We start from the raw sequence: 20,977 nt of genomic DNA, 5'->3' as shown, positions 1-20,977 counted from the left end.
AAATGAATAAATGCATTTTAAAAAGTACTGCAAAATAAGAGGTAAGTGAGCTGGTAGAGAGTTGACTTGAAAATAAAATATGGTAATCAAATTTAGCTTCATTGAGAAGCTACCTTGTAGAGGAAATGAGCAGATCGGTGTTATTGGGTATGCTACTTGTTGCTGCTATACCAAAAGATCACAAACCTAGAGGCTTTAAAATGACACAAACTTATTATATTACAGGTGTGGAGGCCAGACGTCCAGAATGATTCCCACTAGACTCCACTCAAGGTGTGGATAGGGCCGTTCTCCTTCCAGCGGCTCTGAGGGAGAATCCCTTTCCTTGCCTGTTCCAGCTTCTAGAGACCACCTATGTTCCCTGACTCCAGATGACATCACTCTAACCTCTGCTTCCATCATCACCTCGCCTTCTCTGACTCGGACACTCCTGCCTCCCTCTCATGAAGACCCCTTAGCTGCATTAAGTCTGTGAGAGAACTCAGGATAATCTTCCCACCTCAGAGTCCATTTTGCCATGTAAATAACATCTTCACAGGTTCCAAGGATTAGGACATGGACATCTTTGGGAGGTCCTCATTCTGTGTAACACAGTTATATTGTGAATGTTTTTCTAACCAAAGAATTCAGAGGCTATTGAGCCATATACCTAGTCCACCTTCACAAATATTTCTCTTCCCCAAATCCTCTCCAAGATCCCCATCCATACTGTGTCTCTATTCTGATCTCTACTGTTTATTTTTATTTTGCTTTCCCAATATAAAGACACGTAGACCCATCCCTGATATAAAAACATAGGAAAAGTAAAGAAGTAAGTAGTGCATTGATTTGGGGGAAGGCTATCACAGGCAGAGGGAAGAATCAATTCTGAGGCCCTAAGGCACTAGCACGCCTGGTGTGTTGAAGGAAGAGTAGGGTTGCCAATGTGGCTCAGTGAGTAGGGATGAGGATGTTAGGAGATGAGGTCCAGGAAGCAATGGGGGGCCTGCTCATGTTGGCCTCGTAGGCTACTTTTATGGTGAGAGACCTGGGAAGACAATGGCAGTCTGATCCTTTTGTGTGTGTGAGCTATTCTGGTTGCTATAATCAATAAATCATGCTGGGGCTTAAGGAAGCATGTCCCCAGGCAAATCACCGGAAGGGTAGGTGTCATGATTTATCTTGAACATAGTCAATGATTGGAAGTTCCTTTTCTTCTCTTTCATCTGCCCTGGCGTTACACCAAAGAGCCAGATCTTTACCCAGAAAAAATGAACTGTCCCCTGGGGTGTGGAGACAGAAAAGGCCCTGCCTCAGAGCCTCTGGCACCAGCCTAGGGAACTGGCATCATTCCTGGGTTCTTCCAAGAGCAGATGAGTATTCTCCTAACCGCCCCTCACTTTCAGGAACCTCCGTGCCATGCAGAATGTACACACATGCATGTGTTTTGCATATAAACCAAGCAGAGATTACCAAACTCCTGAACTCTGGCTGGTCCCAGATGCCAAGAGTCAGAACCCTCCCCCACAGCGGCAGAGGAAGTAGCAAGGGCTGGAAGGAGCCACTGCTTTACAGACTCATTCTCCTCTGGATTTCCTGCCTCCCTCGCCTGCCAAACCTCACTCTGCAAAGCCCGGCTTCACCTTCTATGAGTCAGGTCAGCTGCGGAAAGAAACCTGATTTCATATCAGGCTGGAACAGAGGAGCTTTTCGGTTGTATGTGGCCTCAGGCGGAAGCCTGGGCCTCCCATTAGTGGGCTCTGCCTTCGACTGCTGAGTGTGGGCCGCGGGGAAGCCAACCAGAGGAGCTGGCCCGCCTGTAGTCCACCAGGACCAGCAAGGCCAGAGGGCGCTCTGGGGGTGCGGCACCAGCCCTGGGGTGTTTCCTGCGTTCTCAGTGATCTGGGTGTATTGCTCATTATTTGATCATCTGTAGATGGGAGGTGTGACAAGCCACTCCTGTGCACATGGACAGCTGAAAAGAGCCTCTGTCTCATGGTCTGATGGGTCATCTGGGTGGGAGCCCGGGAGCAAAGGAAAAGGGGGGAAAGCAAATCCCACTCCTGACTGAGTGGCGTGGCACCGAAGGAACAAGACATAGCAGCCAGAAGCAGCAACTGCGTCATCGCCCACGTCTAAGTACCTGCCACTGTGAACACCTTTTGTCACCCAGAGCGAGAAAGTGCTTTCGAAGCTGCAGAAATAACCCTACTGCTGTTGTTATTATTGTTGTCGTTGTTGTTAGTCATATTAACAGGAGGAGGGAAAAATAGCAAACTCCTTTAGAAATGGCAAAAGGAAAATAATGAGGAATGTTTCCTGTAAGAAGCCTTGAGTGGCATACTAATTTTAGAAAGTCTAAAAAAATAAGGTAATCAAAACAGAGAAATAATGTGAATACAGATCTCATCGTAGGGAAATTTGAAGCCACCTACTTTCTGATGAATTTGGCAAAACGTAGAAATATGTCAGGGGCCTTTTACTTTTATTTTCTTAGAAAGACAAGGGTGTCTGGGTAACCCTGGTCTGGGAAACAGGAGGCATGTCTGATGGGAGAGCACTTTCTCCTCTGTCATTGGCCACTGAAGGTACCACATGCAGAAATAATATCCTAAACCCGCTGGAGGTTGAGAACATCGCACAGCTACTTTACACAGGGCTCAGCAGCAAGATTTGATGCACACTAGTTTATACCCAGTTAGGTACGTACTCAGCAGAGCTATAGGACAGTTGTGTGACACCCAGGACTGTATAAGGACTCTCTCTCTCTCTCTCTCTCTCTCTCTCTCTCTCTCTCTCTCTCTGGTTGTGATATGTGGAATTCCTGGCTTCCAACAGTCTTTGCGACCTTCTATGTATGGAATGCTGATTTGATTTTGAATCTTCCAGATTTTAGAAGGGTTAACGTTACATGCAGCCAGAGTAAGCAACAGCCCATGTAAATGAGGTCTAGGATCCAAAGAAGGCATCCCTCGTTGTTTCCTCTTCTCCCATGGAGGCTGGGAAATCCCATCATCAAAATGTCTTCCATTACAACTAATATGTTGATTCCTGTTCAAATGTGTTTAGCCCTGAAGGTTGTCAGTCACACATTGCTATGAACAATCCTTAGAGCAGATTTTGGTGGGAACTGGGGAAGGATAGAATAAAAGGGAAAAGAGGTCTGTAGTTTAGGGAGGTTGGGGTCTTTCTTAGTAAACTCCACTGAAGTCCCAGCTTTACTAAAGATTATCCTAATTCTAAATTATTACAGGAAAAAGGACAATTCCCTGCTACTGCGCAAGCGGACTGACCTAATGAAAACATCATTGTTCAGCCATAGATTACTAGACACATTGTTTATGCTAATATGAGTGAGTGGATGAATGAATGAACCTGGGAATATATGAATTAATGTTCACCTATGATTATGTAGGGATATTGCAGCCCTGGCCAGGTAGGCTCAGTTGGTTAGAGCATCGTCCCGATACACCAAGGTTGCAGGTTCGATCCCCAGTCAAGGCATCTACAAGAGTCAGCCAATGAATGCATAAATGGGTGGAACAACAATTAATCTCTCTCTCTCATTCAAATCAATAAATAAATTTAAAAAGGGGGTCATTGCTCATAGAAGTAGTTGATGAGGGGTCAAGCATACTGCTCCTTTTGTCTCCACTCTTTAAGTTTTCTTCAATCTTCCTAGCCCAGATACAATGAAAAATAAAAGTCACTAGGTGGCTCTGTGATTTCAACAAGACCTAGGATATTGGGATCACAATAAAATTGTATCCTGGGCTATATTAAGTATCTTCTATCCATATGGCAATTCATACTTCTCCAAGCCCTTAATGTACTCTGATACATAACTGTAGTTGACTTTTATAAGTATATGGGCAATTTCTATCCCTCTTTTATAGTTCAAGCATGTGACACCCACTAGATGGGTGTGATTTGATGGAAATTATGGGGATATTTGGCAAGGACACTATCCCTAGAATCCAGACCCTGTCAGCCCTAGACAAGATCCCTTTCAACCATACTCATGGTGCAACATTCTATGAAGAACCAATTCCCTAAGCCACTCACTTAGAAACTAGAGAAAACTTTTTGAACTGGCTCATGACAAGAGCAAAGCGAATTAGAAGAATATCTCAGGGGCCCAGGAGACCAGAGATCAGTGGTTACCTGAGTTGTGGAGGCAGCTTGAACCTGTTTCGCACGTCGTCAAAGCGGTTGCCCAGATAAGGGGTGTCCACTGTCACAAATATGGCCTTGTAGCCCATCCGCTCGGCCCGCCGCACGAGCTGCTTGGTGACTTCACGGTCCTTGTAGATATACAGCTGCAGCCAGCGAAGTGCCTCGCCACCGGCCTCTGCCACCTCTTCAATGGAGGAGGTGGCCCAGGAACTCAGCATCATGCCGGTCCCCAGGGACCTGCAGGCTGAGAAAGAAAGAAAGGAGAAGATCAAGGCAAGCCTGGTATTTTCCCACTCCGAATACTTCAGTTGTAGTTTAAGGGGTAAAGAATCTACAAGGGCAATTTGGCAAAAAGAAGTAAAATCTTTTAAAATTTAGAAATATTCATTTTTTCCCACACACTGTGAATTTATCTTGAAGACAAAAATGAGTCATTTAGTCAAAGGTGTGCCAAATGTAAGATAAAAAGGTTGGGAAAAATCTGACATCTAACCTTAGGGGGTTGGCTATAATAGAGTTCATATTTAAAATGAAATGTATACTCCATTAAAGGTAATATTTTTGTGATCATTAATTTGGTGTCAACTTGGCTAGGCCATGGTATCCAGATATTGGCTTAAGCATGTCTGGATATTGCTGTGAAGTTATTTTTTTAGATGAGATTCACATTTAAACCAGCATACTTTGAGTAAGGCAAATTACTCTCCATGTGTGGATGGGCCTCATCTAATCAGTCGAAGGCCTTAAGGAAAGGACTGACCTTCCCTGACGAAGAGGGAATTCTGTCAGCAGTCTTTCTTCAAACTCAAATTGCAACATCAACTTGTCTCTGAATCTGCATCCTGCCAGCTTACTTTAAAGATTTTGGACTTGCCAGCCTTCACAAGTATATGAGGCAATTCCTTAAATAGTCAGATAGATAGATGATAGATAGATAGATAGATAGATAGATAGATAGATAGATAGATATTCCTCTCTCTCTCTCTCTCTCTCTCTCTCTCTATATATATATATATATATATATATATATATGTCATAATATTTTTAAATTTTAAACTTTTTAAAATTTATCGTTAAGTATTTTGTTAAAGGTATACTCTACCATTTATGTTGCCTTTTAAAACTTTATAAAATACATATACTAGACACCCCAAGTAGAAACAGTTTCCTCGCATCCCTTTGAGCAAGATATCAAAAAAAAATGAGCAAATAAATGAAACATTAGATAGATTACTCTACTTATCTCAGAGAACTTGAAAGAACATAGGTAATAATCCTTGCTCCAAAAATAGGTAGTAAAATTGGGGTCAACTTTAATGGAGTAGAAACTGACATAATGTTTATATGTCATATACCAAACATGCCAAGAGACAAATAATAAACATATAAAACTGACTATATAACCCTGAGTCATTCAACTCATCTGTGTGCCCACCACAGATAAAATGAGAATAAAAGTAGTTGTGCAAGTGACACAGAGGGTGATGATGAGAATCAAGTGATCTGCTGCTTATAAAGAAATTTTAAGAGGTGATAAAGTCTCCATGCTTCTCAAACTTTATAGGACAATCCACCCGGAGTGTTTGCAAAAACACAGATTGTAAATCCTGCCCCCAGCGATTCTGATTCAGTAGGTCTGAAATGGGGCTCAAGTACCTGCCTTTGGAACCAGCGCCAGTGATGCTGGTGTTGCTGGTCCCGGACCACATTTTGATATTTAAGTAGCTGCATTATCATTTGGTGGTAAAATGCTAAGTTCAAATAATAATAAAATGGATTTTGTTTTCAATACATGTTACTTTTTCTGTGCCTTTTATGGTGTTTCTTATCCCTGTTCTTCAGATCATAGGCCGGATAATGAAGACCTGAGCTGCAGATTATATTGTCTATGTATCACTAATCTGTTCGCTCCAAGTGTTGCTTTGATAATTTCTCTCAGAAGGACTCATGGCTGCAAAATGTTGTCCAACAGCCCACATCTTATTGAGTAATAAAATATATGCCAGCGGTTCTCAACCTGTGGGTCGCGACCCCTTTGGCGGTTGAATGACCCTTTCACTGGGGTCGCCTAAGACCATCCTGCATATCAGATATTTACATTACGATTCATAACAATAGCAACATTACAGTTATGAAGTAGCAACGAAAATAATTTTATGGTTGGGTCACAACATGAGGAACTGTATTTAAAGGGCCAGAAGGTTGAGAACCACTGATAGACCATTGTCTGATCTTTACTAAGATTTGTAAATATGGAGAAGCTCAGACCATCACTGCTATTTGGAAGGAACACCATGGGACACTGATTGCTTGGGTCAGAATCCCCTAACCATCAATTTCCCATAAAGAAATTATGTCCTGAAGAGGATGTGACCTAACAAAGGACACACAGACATGGGCAGCAGAGCTGGAGAAGAACACAGAATGTCTGGCCACTCCCCAAAGGGATCTTCCTAGAACTCCCAAGTGCCCAAAAGACTCCCCTGGAATCAAGCATAGATCAATGCACCTCCATCCTTCAGGGCCATGGACAACCAAGAAAGCAGGTTTGCCACATGCCTGAGAGACACTACCAAGCTGCCAACTCTGGGAAAGCATGGAGACTCGGAAACAGTAGGCAAAGCCTACTACACTGTAAGAGCAGAGTGTGGCCACACAAAGGGTCCAGCTAATGGACCATCACATGTTAGGGCACCACTTTGTAGTTTACACAAAGGCATCAGCAGCTCAGCCAATAAAGATCAAAAACACTCAAAAGGAGCCTGACCAGCGTGGCTCAGTGTTTGCACATTGACCTATGAACCAAGAGGTCCCGGTTTGATTCCTGGTCAGGACACATGCCTGGGTTGTGGACTCGACCCCCAGTGTGGGGCGTGCAGGAGGCAGCTGATTGATGATTCTCTCTCATCATTGTTGTTTCTATCTCTCTCTCCCTCTCTCTTCCTCTCTGAAATCAATAAAAAAAATTTTAAAAAACTCAAAAAATATATATATATATATATTCCATATAGACCATTAAAATCCTACAAACCAATGCATCAAAGATATTTACATCCCCTAAAGTTTAGGGAAACCATCACACTTGCATGTCAGCGCTCACAAACATTTTGCCCAACATCCTTTGGCATATATGTCCAGAGAAAAGCAAGGCTGGTCCATGCCATCTATTTCCTGAGTCTCTCAGCTCCAATACTAATGGCTCCTGATATTACTGGTGCTAAGTATTTATTTTCCAATGACTAAATCATAGGAGCTGAACCTTTGAGTCAGGGTTCCCTAAAATTCTAAGTTACCTTGTTTCCAGTTGTAGGCAGTCAGTAAATATTTGGTGACTTGATGAATTTAGTGAGACCTCTTCCTGGATGCCAGGGGAACATCAGAGTCTGTGCTGACATATTTGGAGCTGAGGTTAAGATATTTCTCCCAGGGGAGAATAGCAACAAAACTTAAAAGGATCCATGCTCCCTGAAGCATGTATTACTGAGCACTATGATCCCATTCACTTGTGATTATTTGCTGTGATAAAGTAAAATTACTGATGAATTACATCTATTGTTTTCAACACAGCTTTATGTTAGAATGAGATCAGGGATCCTGAAATTTGGTAAGAACCATTCAGAGAAAATATCAAAAATTTGCCTGGTTCCACTAAGGACAGATCTCAGATTAAGTTGGTATGTACCAGAATAACAATTCTGCTTATTAAAATACTGAAATACTTCCATTCCAATTGGTAAATAACCACGGCTCTAAAGTAAATAGTCCCTCCTCCAGCGTCTCTTCAATGTGCCTGCACTCCAGTCTCTTCCCAAGGAATCCCTGGCATCCTATCCCCAACCCAGCAATTTAAAGGTTAACACCTGGCAGAGCTGGGGGCATCCAGAGCCCTGTGAGAGCACTAGAGAAGCATCTGATGTTCTCTTCTTTTTTTTTTTTAATATATGTTTATTGATTTCAGAGAGGAAGGGAGAGGGAGAGAGATAGAAACAAAAATGATGAGAGAGAATCATTGATCGGCTGCCTCCAGCATGCTCCACACTGGGGATTGAGCCCAAAACCCAGGCATGTACACTGACCTGGAATCGAACCGTGACCTCCTGGTTCATAGGTTAATGCTCAACCACTGAGCTACACTGGATGAGCCTGAGGTTATTTTCTTATTGGTCAGAGTTCTTTGCTGTACTAGTTGCTAAATACTTCAAATGACCACCTCTGCCTGAGACATACAGATATACCCTTCTAGCTTACACTACTCTTTGGGGGCCAAAACTTACAAACTTTTCAATTTTATGAATGACCTAGCATAGTCAGACTTTGTTAAGAAATCCTTATTAGAGCTATGATAGCTTAGTGCTTGAAAGCACACATGTTTTTGAAGTCTGTTTTCTCTCCCTATTCATTTCCACAATGAAACTCTGACCTGCTGCTCTGAAAAGCAGCCACTGTCAGATTTTATTTGACAAAGGACAGGGGTCAGCTTGCATTGAGTCCTGTTCCCAATGTGAGGGGCACTCTGCTGCAAGTGGCACTTTGGCAAGTCCTGGCAAAACAGAGACCACATCTGAGGTGACGTTACTAGAAAGGCAAGGCCTGGCTCTTGGGCATGATGAGGTCTCTAATGTTGACCCAAGTCTAAAAATCTTGGCTAACATATCCCGGAGGCTACACCATCAAGTAAACATTGATCCCATATGGCACAACTCCATTTCCTTACTTCCACTCACCCCTCTTTTATCATCCCTAACATATATCTTTAAGGGTAGACACCGAAATTTTTAATGCTTTAGGTCAGCAACTTTCAAACTTTTTCATCTCATGGCATGCATACACTAATTGCTAAAATTCTGTGGCACACCAAAAAAACATGTTATATTTTTTGCCGATCTGACCAAAAAAAAAGGTATAATTTTGATTCATTTGTACAGGGTGGCTATTGATCTGATGGCTGTTGTCATTTTTTATTTGACAATCTAAGGGAAAAGAGGTCAGTGCCCCTGGCTAAATAATCAGGTATTACACATTTAAACATTTTTGTGGCACACCGGTTGAAAATCGCTGCTTTTGATGATATATTCAAATGGTTCATATTTGACATTTCTTTCTCTTCTTTATTTAGAGGTAACAGTAATACATTATGCCATTGCTAGAGGAAAATGCTTCAACCCACTCACTAAAAGAGACACTAGTAAGTTATCAGGCATTGAAGCATCAAAGACAAGAACAAAAGCATTGAAGATTTTTTATATATAAAACCTAGGAAATAACATCTATATTTTAACATCTATAGAGAGACAACAGGACATAATGGATTGAGAGTCAGAGGCCTGGGTTCCAGTCCCAGCCTTGCCATCCACAAGACACATGTCATCTGCAAAATAGCTATGGCCGTAGCTGCTGCCCTGTTCTCTCATAGGATTGCTGGAGAGTCCACTGAGACAATGTCTACGGACATTTTCTGTGTAAACTCTGAAGCCGTGCATTGTTAAGGGTTACCGAGAAAATGCCTAACACTGTTTGGGAAAAGAATTCCTACATAACTTTTAAAATGTTCCTCATTTTGCCAAGGACCTGGATTTCTCAGCATCATTATTCAACTTCTCCACACTCAGCTTTCCTCTGCGATGGTTTCCATGCTCAAGACACCCAATCCTCTTGTCTCTTGCACATATGGTGTCAAAGGCTCACCACCCTAAGGAAGAACACTCTTAAAAGACAGGAATCTTCTCCAGGCCAAGGGGCTACCTCCTAGGTCAGCCGTGGGCAAACTACAGCCCATGGGCCGGATCCGGCCCGTTTGAAATGAATAAAACTAAAAAAAAAAAAAAAAAGACCGTACCCTTTTATGTGATGATGTTTACTTTGAATTTATATTAGTTCACACAAACACTCCATCCATGCTTTTGTTCCGGCCCTCCGGTCCAGTTTAAGAACCCATTGTGGCCCTCGAGTCAAAAAGTTTGCCCACCCCTGTTAGGTCCTATGTAGGGAGAGAATGTCAAAGGAGATAATTCCTGCATTCCCAGGGTGCACATCACTTCGAAAAGCCAGGGACAAAACAACCGCAAACAATACTGAGGGGCAGCAGAATCAGGCTTCCCCCCACCCCACCCCTACCTCTTATCTGCCTATGGACTTCTATGGTGGGCACTGCAGAGTAGAGCTAAAGGGCTGTAGTGTTTGCATAGTCCAGTCATCATACAATAATACCTGAAAGAAATGTTTTTAAAATTTTCACTACATTCTTCTGTTTCTTTGCTCTTTCATTTCCCTGCTGGGGCACTTACATTCTGCAGGTGTTTGGTGATGGTGACACTGGGGAGCCTGCAACCAAAGTACGTGCCCTTGACCAGAATCGAAACCATGACCCTTCAGTCCGCAGGCCAAGGCTCTAACCACTGAGAAAACCCAGCTAGGCTGTACTCTCTTTTCTTATTCATTCATTTTCCTTTCATTTTACTTTGAAAACCAAACCCTATGAGGAGAGCCCAAAAATTAAGAGAGAGAGAGAGAGCATAAAAATGAGAACCCCAGGTCAGAAAGCACTCAGATGGTTACTGGGGAAGAGCAGAGAATAAGTTAGCCATAGGCACGAGTCTACAGGGCTGGGTGGGCTGCTGAGGACAGGAAATTATGGACATCACTCATTCATAGGGCTGCCAGGAGTCAGAGTCAACTCAATAGCACATAACACACACTCTTTCATTTGCAATGCAATTGTAAGTATAATTATATGGAAATAAATGTGGTTAATGTCATTATTATATATAATGTCATTGGAAAATATTGGTGCATTCTGTTTAACAGAATAAAAGTTACCCTCAGACCTGCTCACAATCAAGCTTCTTGTTAGAGTTACGTTACATGCCCTAGGGTGGGGAAATGCTGTCAGGGTCTACAATGAGTTGGCATAAGACTGAGTGCAGCTCAGCATCCCCAAACCACGGGTGAATAGAGTTAACGCAATTTCCTATGTTATGGAACCTGTAATTCACTACAGAGGTTTAGATCAACTCATATTAGATATAAATGCAGTCACCTCTGGGTTGGTACAAATCCTAAACTCCAATGTACAGTGATTTTAATGGGCTAGAGCTTTGCAAAACATCATGAACTGGCAGAATCCTCCCTATGGCTATGAAATGCAATGTGCTTCTAGATTTTGGCAGGGTTTTGCTTTACCTCAGGCCTTAATGAAAATGTTTCTTTCTGATCCCAGTCATCAGCATGTGGAGGTGAGAAGATAAGAACTTAAGTTGTGCGGGCTGGACACTAAGTCTACCTGCCCTGGTTCTTTATTGAAAACCACTTTATACGCATCTCCCTCATTTCTCTAGAGTCTGCTTCTGACTTCCTGCTGTATTTCGGGCAGTTCTCCTGAAATCAGCTGCCTCTCAGAAGAAGATCTTAGAAGGTCTTTAATGAGAATGCTATTCATGCCACATCTAATACTGTTTCATCTTGAGGATTTGAACTATGCCTTTGGTTGGGATGCAACAGGAACTTCCATTCTAGACTTTCCAGTGCTTCTCAAGCTTTGATGGGCATAGGAATCACGTGGGAATGTTGATAAAATTCAGATTCTGACCCAGTAGGTCTTAGATGGAACTTGAGATTCTGCATTTCTAACAAGCTCGCCAATGATACCAATGCTTTTGTTCATGAAGGATACTTTGAAAACAAGGTAGACATTTTCGTTCACAAGGACTCATCCAAGTTAACGGGAGATACCCGATGGCTCGAGTGAAGATAGACCTTATAGAAAATGGTAGTGCATGGTTTCCAATTGCCAGTCACATTCTGCTGATGAATCTGTCTTTCCCCTCCACAGGTGTCCCTCTGGAGAGAAGCACAGGTATATTTGCCACATTTTCTCATGCATTCATCTCTTACTAGTTTTAAAGTCAAGGTATTAAATTGCATTTTAGTAACACCTTTCAGCACACTTCACCCTCATCACATGTATTTTATAAGCTTGCTGATCTAGGATTTGCCCAGTGTCCTAGATTTTAGATTAGAAGCAAAAACAAATGCCAAACTAAAAGTAAAACGGCAGAAGATGAGGAAGAAGAGAGGTTACTCAAAGCTGAGAAGGCACAATTTACCAATTGTAGAATTGCTTCCAAATGTTTAATGTCAGGTCCAACAGTCTTACACATATACACTGAGTGGCCAGATTACTATGACCACCTGATGTTTGTAGGCTAATTAGCTATAATTTTGCGCTGAAGTTGCTAGAGGGCCAGGCCATTATAAATAGGGAAGCAGGTTGTTTACCACGACAGTAGAAGTACTTTTTTTTTCTGAGGATATGGGTAAACAACGCAATTTAACAGCCTTTGAATGTGGGAGACTGTATGTATGTGTGTGTGTGTGTGTGTATATATATATGGCGGCCAGATTATACAACCCCATCAGTACTTTGTTGTGCCACCTTTTGCCTTCAGTACTGCAGCGATTTTTCTTGGCATTGACTCCACGAGATGTTGAAAGGTGATGCGAGGAATCTGACACCATGCCTGATGAATAGCACTGTCCAGTTCTGTGAGATTTGATGGCTGTGGAACCAGCTGCCTGATGGCTCTTTTAACTTCATCCCACAAATGCTCAATTGGATTGAGATCTGGTGATTGTGGGGGCCACCTAAGCAAGGTAAAGTCTCCCTCATATTCTTGAAACCACTCCTGCACAATACGAGCACCGTGGCATGGCGCATTGTCTTGTTGGAAGAAGCCATCCATTGGGATACGCCATCAAAATGATAGGATGAACTTGATCGTCAACGATAAAAACTTAGGTATGTTGTGCTATTCAGATGTTGTTCCACACAAATTAAAGGGCCCAAATCATGCCAGGAAAACATGCCCCAAACCATAACACTGCCCCCACCAGCTTGAAGAGTTGTACTCATGCATGTGGGGTGCATGCTTTCATGCTGTTTCCACCAAATTCTCACTCTGCAATCTGCATGATGTAACTGGAAACGTGATTCATCGGACCACATGACTTTTTTCCAATGCTCGACTGTCCAATCCTTGTGTTCCTGTGCGAATTGGAGACGTTTCATATTGGTAACTGCAGACAGCAAAGGTGTTCGAACAGGTCTTCGGCTCCCATACAATGCAGTGTATGGCTAATTTGTCTACAAATGTCAGGTGGTCATAATAATCTGGCCACTCAGTGTAAGTAAGATGCTGAATCATCAGGTAAAACTAAAGTTCATTATGCTAGGATTGACAAGGAAGGGGGTTATAATACATTTGAGAATGATGTTCATTCACAACCACTATCACAATAAACAGAGGAAAATATAAGATACGAGAGTAAATGTCTGTAATGTGGAATATAGACTCATGTGGGACAATCACATGCCCAGGTTAGAGCAGAACAATGAAGCAATGTGCTACTTTGGGTCCAAATGATTCCTTTGAAAATAGCTCTGCTTTATGGGAAAGATGAGTTGGTTTCCAAAATTATGTGTTTGAAAGAAAAGGGGTAATATGTTCAAAGAGCTAAAGTGCTTTTTTTAGGTACCTTTGATTAAAAACCTCCTGCAAAACTTAGTCATCAAAACAGCTGTGCTGAAATTTTGTTAAGAAAACGTGTTTTGTCATCTGCACCGGAAGTCATTACCGAATGGGGAAAATATGCAATGACAAAGTACCAAGCAGTTGTGCGGTTCTGACACACAGAAATGTTTGCATAAATGTGCACCCTCACATCCAGTGAGTGTCTCAGCCTTCCTTTGCACAGGAACTACCAGTACACGGGTTTGTTAGAGACACAATTGACAATGTTCTATGACTGCCTAAAATTACCATTGCGATTACTCAGAAAAGGAATGTTCTAAAGGCAGTAATCCAAGAGAAGAACAAACCTTCCACTACAATTATACTGGAAATACTTAGAAGTGGTCAAACAAATCTTAATTTACTATTTAGGGAACATAATCAATGTAAACACTGCCAAGAAAGGCCAGGAAACCAGACTTCATCTTTCCTGTGATTTCATGATGGTCCATTGTCTGAATTTGTGCAGTAAAAGAATGAGCGATCGCCCTGCCACTATACCCTGAGAACTCTTGTTCACGGTGTGGAAATATTATTGAGAAACAGTCAGTCCCAATGACATCTTAGCCCTCCCTTGCTTGCTTCCGCTTTATCTCTGGGGCAGAACTCTGCAACAGACTAAAACATTAGCTGTACTGTAATGATTCCCAGGTTCTTATTCTGTCATTTTACTGAGTTGTGAGGTCTGGGCATAACTGGCAGATTGTATGCGGTCCATACCACAGTAAGATGCCTTTTAAAACAGTTTCAAAGAATATCAAGTTTGGACACGACGACTTCTATCAGCCTCCCTCAGTTTAACAACCTCAGGGTTGGTTATACACGTGTGGGCCTCTGACTTTGCACTGTTACACTTCATCATCAGGCACACTAATAACTCGAGAAGAAGAAATTTTATCCTCTCAAGAAAGCTACCCAATAGCTTAATTTATGGTGCAAAAGTCCTAGAAATTATACCATTTGACATTGGTCTTGGACATAGCTAAAGTTTAATTTTTACTAGCTATTTAAACATGGAATATCAGTTTTGAAAAATTTTAGATATGAATTATACACTTTACATGTATAATATGTATTTATGCCTATGTATATAAAAGAGGTCCATAATTTTTCATCTATATGCATGTATATGGACATATACAGTACATATATGTGTTTATGTATATGTAACGTATTTATGAAGAAAGACCATGTCCCACTGACTTTTGATTGTTGGCAACAAAGGTTCAAAACATAAATCAGTTGAAGTAGATTAAAAATAAAGATGGTAAAATAAAATTTGATTTTTTTTTTTACTACAATGATGCAAAGAAAGTATCCCTTTCCAAATGTTTAATTGATGTACTTTGGACAAAGTTAAAGTGAACTCTCCTCTCTCCATCAGTCTTTCCTACTTTTGTTTCTTCCTAGTAAAACTGATAAAAGTCATGAACAATGACAAATAACTGGGTCAGACTGGAGTGGAACAGATCAAACCCCATCCTAACCACTGACCAGCTCTAACCTTGGTCAAGGGCAAGATTTTCTTCCACGTCAGTGAGGAGAATGATAAATGATAATCACCTCACAGGTCTACTTTGAGAATTAATGATCGGAATGTAAGGTCCAAACTTCTGGTGCATAAATGACACTCGCTTCAGAAAGAGTCAAAGTTTCCTTTAAAGCCAATCTGGTGCTTTTCCTGGATTTGGGTAAATTGAGAATAACGGGGACATTTTCCTCGTAGTTATGCTGAAATGTGTATCTACTCGGTCACCTAGTACAACACATAAATATATAAATCAATAAAGCTTTCAAAAATACATCGTTTGGGTCTGGAGCAAAGGAAATGACAATTTTTCTTGCTGAATGGTCTTTCACTCACTGTTAGGGTTGATCACTTAATCTCGGAAAAATCCAGAAAATTCAACAGCGAAAGCTCTCACCTACACCCTAATTCAGCTCGCTGGGATCTGTATGGCTCTTTGTGTCCCTCTGCAATCTGTTCCACCTGCACCTTAATAGGTGGTCAAGTCATAGCTGGTCCCAAAACTTCACTCTGGAATGTTCTGGCCTTTTAGGCTCAAAAAGAAAGTGTTTCGATTTAATGGTTTTATGGCCCATCAAATCCTGTGTGGTAGCCTCTAATTGCATCCAGGGGCAGACATTTCTTTTAAAATCTTTTTTCTTCTTCTTCTTTTGACAGTTTAATAAGAATTTGCTAATATGCTGAGCATTCCTGGAACACATTAGGTGGGGCTGCATGGTTCTCCATTTGAGGTGCCAGCACTCCCTCATGTGGCACCTGTCCATATGACAAGTCAGAAGCCAAGGGATACATGGCTGCTGAATCCCCTTTTTTCTCTTTGTGACTTCCATGTTTAAACGGAGCAAAAAGAGCTAATGTAAAGGGTGATCTGAAATTTATTGCAGCCACTGCGCATAAAAGCAGAGAGATTTCCATGATAATGTCCCAAAAGCCTCAGTGACTAGTCAGCATTTTATTAATGGGCTCTTTGAAGATCAGAGATGCTCTGCTTATCTTGCAAGATGGAAAGGTAACCTAATGAGACCACCCCTTTTTTAGGCTACTAGCATTTATGTTTATTATTGCTATTTCCTTCAATATGTTAATTATTTGTAGAAATGATTTGATAATCATCCCTGAAGTTTATATGAATGATAAAACTTTAAACATCAAAATCCAGTCTTATAAGTTTCAGGTGAATGTGCCTTGATGAGTAGAAGCCTTTCTATGACTGCCTAAATGTAACAATTGTCAGTTATAAAAATGCTGACTAAGTCACCGACTGCAGCAAATCTCTGAATCGTAGCACAATTCATGGCAACTGCTCTCCTCTCAGGGTTTCCCAGCTGTTTTCCTTCTATCTTAAGAGTTTAAATTTTTGTTTGTTTAAGGTTCAAGGCCCTTTATTTTATGTTTCTGAATTTTGTACAAGTTCATACTTTCTAATGAGTTTCATAGTCTTTGGCTTGTTCCATGCTTTCAAAACTAAAGGGATAAATCTATGAAAACAGGATGTTTGCCGTTCATATTTCAAGACTATGGCAGAGAGCTTGCCTTCAGCTTCTTGCTGCAGTTAACGACACTTGGAAATATCAGTAACTGACCAGGATATTATCGACAGCATTGCCTATGTGATCAATAAGCTGGAGCAAAGTATTGAACCTTTGCAAGCCTCAGTTTCCACATCCACAGACTGTTGGAGAAACATCCTGGCAAGTCTGGGGCTCACACATTTTCAGATGGTGGTCAGGGAGAGACGAGTTCATAAATTCACCTTGCCTGGCACACAGTCATTGCTACCATCTTTGGCCACAGCCTTTAAAGTACAGCTTTTAAAATGTGCGTAGCATTTACTAAACACCTGTCTGAGTTTTCAGGAAGATCCAGAGATAAATGCCTATCCGCTTGCTCTCCTCTAGCCCAACAATGCAGCTGTGAGAACTGAAAACCAGAGGCACACAGCGCCCTCTCCACGATCTGTGCTCTCTGGGCTGGCATGGGAGATAGAAGGCAGAGGGCAGGGGTGGGCCGTCAGAAATGTAAGGAGGGCCAGTTCCCTCATTTGAATGGCCTCTCCTTTCGCATTTGATAACATTTTAAATGAGCACAAAACTATTACATACGGAAAAAAATTAGAAAGATCACCCACTGTTGGGAATTTTCTGATTTTGTTTTTGAGTTTTCTCTTTGTGGAGGTTTTTTTTTCCTTTGTGTTAGTCTTAGCAGCAGAACTTCTGTAAAGCACTGTTCTTTTGAACTGCAACGTGCAACCTAAGTGGCCTAGCTTCTCTGAGATCCTTGGGTACAAGCCCAGCCCCCTTCAGACGCCATGTGCGAACCCCTGATCTTGCTTAAGCGGCTCACTCTATCACTGAGGTAACATAATCCTAGAGAGTGAAAAGGACCTGCCACAAGAAGTGAAACTGGTTAGCGGTGAATTTCTACATAAATCAGATGTCCCAGCCGGGCAGCCCATGGGACAGTTATAGCCCACAAAAGTATTTGCTTTGGCCCACACATTGTTGCCCCAAACGGTGTTTTAGAGAGTTTTGATTTATCTGCCAACATAAAAAAAAAAACCAGGAGATTGCACATAAAAGTCAAGGCTTCTCTTAAAATTTTTGAAGATTGGTAACTCCACATCCTTACTCCCTGGGGGCAACAGTTGGCTAGCACCAGGCTAGGGCTGCCCGCTTCTGATAGAACCTGCAGTCTCAGGCTTGCTGGTCTCCACCCCGGAGCTTACATTGTTGTTTTCTTACCCTCGCCCCTCTTCGGATATTTACATGATCGGGTTGGCCCTTAAAGCCATTTTTTGAGGTTCCTGCATAAAACTTAACAAACAAAAATATCTTTAGCTAAGTAAAAAGAGCTCCTTTCATTCCCACAAAGGTGTCAACGGAGTGTACTTTTCTGAAAGTGTTTTTCGTGTGCGGAAGAGAAAGCTTTGGGAGACTCTGGACTCTGAGGGGCAAATAAAAAGTGCACCACTTTTTGGGAAACTTTCCCTAGCATTTATCTAATGTAATCCTCACAAGAACCCCTAAAGCAGTGGTTCTCAACCTTCTGGCCCTTTAAATACAGTTCCTCACGTTGTGACCCAACCATAAAATTATTTTTGTTGCTACTTCATAACTGTAATGTTGCTGCTGTTATGAATCGTAATGTAAATATATGATATGCAGGATGGTCTTAGGCGACCCCTGTGAAAGGGTCATTCGACCGCCAAAGGGGTCGCGACCCACAGGGTGAGAACCGCTGCAAAGGTAAGAACTGATATTCAAGGAGGGCTGCCAGATACAGCAAATAAACACACAGGACACCCGGTCGTAAATGATTTGTTGTTTATCTGAAATTTACATGGTCGTTGCCATTTTGAAAATGACAAAAAGAGTAGCTTCTTCATTGGTCACTCTATAGAGTAGAGCTCTATTCTCAGGCCCAGCTTCTACTGGCAAGGGCCCTACAGTGGTGAGAAGAACGGCCAAAAGCCCGTAAGCAGGGCTCTGTGAAGAAGTCTGAAGAGCCAGCTGGGGAGACGAGACTGTGGTACCACGGCTACTTCCAGAGCTTTCTGGAAGCCCATTTTAATTATTCAGGCCGGGCCATTTTCTGGGGATTTGAATGAACCTTGCCTACACTTAATGATCAGGCTGTAGGGGATCCTTTCTCCAGAGAGAGTTGCTCACTAGCCCATGCCCCTTGAACTTGGCCCGAACTTCTTCTAGAGAGAGGGGCCAAGGCCTTGGAAACAGGAAAACTTGATTTGGAGCCAGATCATTAAGAGGGCGGGGGAAAAAGAAGTCCTCTAAACAACGTCCACAGGTTCCACACTCTCCCCAAGGATCGGGCTTGCTCGAGAAGATTTCCATATTTTGAAACAATTGAGTAAATCAAATATCAGCTGAATCAATTTTCAGAGTTTTGAGAAAAGAAAGTAATTTCTACCAAATATGCATGCTCTTACACTCTTACTTAACTTTGCTTGAGGCTATATATAATATCCAGTTAGCCTCTGTCTTGGTTTGCATCCTTCCAGAAGCCAACAATGAGACAAATATGTGAGCACAGAGTCTTTTTCCTGGGAATAACCCCAAGTGAGTTGATGGAGTAGGAAAACAGAGAGGGACCGGAAGATAGTAAATGAATGGGATATTAGTGAGCAGGTAACTTCTGAGGGCAACTGGGGCTCAATTCCATAGGGGAGCCCTGGGCAACAATATTAGAAAATGTGTCAGGTGCTCTAATCAAAGAAAGATGGGGTATTTCTGTAACTCCTCTGCATCATGCGCTGAGGAGTCCCTCCCACTCACCCACCCATGCTGACATTTCTCATTTTGCTTCCAGAGAAAATGGCAGGCGAAATGTTGCAGGTTCTGATACAAACAGTAACTAAAAGGAAATAGATCCCAGGCACCAAGGGCATCTGCTCCAGGTGCACATCCCTTCCTCCCAAGGCACCTATCCATCCCACAACCCAAACATACCAACCAAGGAACACTCTTTGTTATGAGCTGATCTCTATTGGCTTCCAGGATTAAACTAAACATTAAAGAGACCATCAACCCATAGGTGGTAATTGGAATATAGAAGAAAACTGTGCAAATGTTTAAATACTCAAGGGAGGGCTCTACTACAAATCTGGAAGATAAACCGTGATATCACTGCGCAGACAAGAACCTGATCCAGGGTCTTAGATTCTCCAGGGCACCGTGTGTAACCTTCATTGCCAATTCTGAGTTCTCATGTCAGCACACCTTTGTTCTGCCTGCTCCACCTTATCCTGATATCTATCAAGTATCTCACTCTCTAGGCAGGGGTGTGGGGTATGCTTAGCATGTACTTAAAGTTTAGGAGACTATAATTGACAAATAAGTGGGCTTCCCCTCATGACATTTTATGGGTTTTTTTCTGGAAATTAAAGGTAGCACATGTAGTCAGGAGCCCAGACTCGAACCAAGCTGCCTGGGTCTGAGTCCATCTTTATCATTTATTAGTTGTGCGTGACCCTGGGCAAGTAATTCATCTGCTGTGTAAAATGGGCTTAATAATAGTACTACCACTTTGGGCTGCTCCAAGGATTTGATGCTTTAATACTTGTACTTAGAATAGTGCCTGGAATGTGCTCATTGCTTGATAGGTGTCTGACAAAGAAATATAAAGGAATCCTACAATAGATATTTAATAATGCCTCATGATTAGTGCCAGGAGGAAATAGTGTTGGATAAAATAGTCCTACCTACATTATCAAATTATAGTTCCAAAGTAGGCTTTTTTCTCATTTTTCTTTCCACACCACCAAAAATAAGAAGCACGAATCTTGAACCCATCAGAAATGAGGTGGAGGGTAAGTCTTATCATGGACTAGCTATGAAAACCTGCTTTCTCTGGGACTCTAGCTGTTCGCTCACACCTTGGGGACAGTGACCCTGTCAAGTATCAAGTAAAGTAACCCATCTGTAAAACTCTAATATGCAAATAGACCAAACGGCGGAACAACCGAACAACTGGTCGCTATGGCGTGCACTGACCACCAAGGGGCACATGCAGAACATGGCAGGCGTTAGCAGCAGGCAGCAAAGTGTGAAACATGGCGGGTGTCAGCCATCGGGAGATGGTGGAGCAGGTGAGCGGGGGCGCCAGACCAAGGCGGGGCACTGGTCGCTGTCATCGGGGCAAGCCTCTGGAGGTTACTAAAAATTCTTGCTCCCGCGCACTGTAGTCCTGCCCAGCGCTCACACCTACTGCC

The 20,977-nt window shown here is 42.2% G+C and overlaps 1 protein-coding gene across 1 annotated transcript in view; it reads right to left on the bottom strand.

Moving 5' to 3' along the window:
* HAO1 (hydroxyacid oxidase 1) overlaps positions 1–20,977 on the bottom strand; it is a 59,736-nt gene that overhangs the window by 25,874 nt on the left and 12,885 nt on the right. The window contains exon 3 of the mRNA XM_081097985.1: positions 4,144–4,399. Coding sequence (XP_080954111.1) covers positions 4,144–4,399 — 256 coding nt within the window. The remainder of the gene's footprint in view (positions 1–4,143; positions 4,400–20,977) is intronic.

Source organism: Myotis nattereri (genome assembly GCF_964212035.1).
Source record: "Myotis nattereri genome assembly, chromosome: 8".
NCBI classification, from domain to species: domain Eukaryota; kingdom Metazoa; phylum Chordata; class Mammalia; order Chiroptera; family Vespertilionidae; genus Myotis; species Myotis nattereri.
The sequence above is the reverse complement of the archived record's forward strand: the minus strand, read 5'-3'. Positions and strand labels throughout refer to the sequence as shown.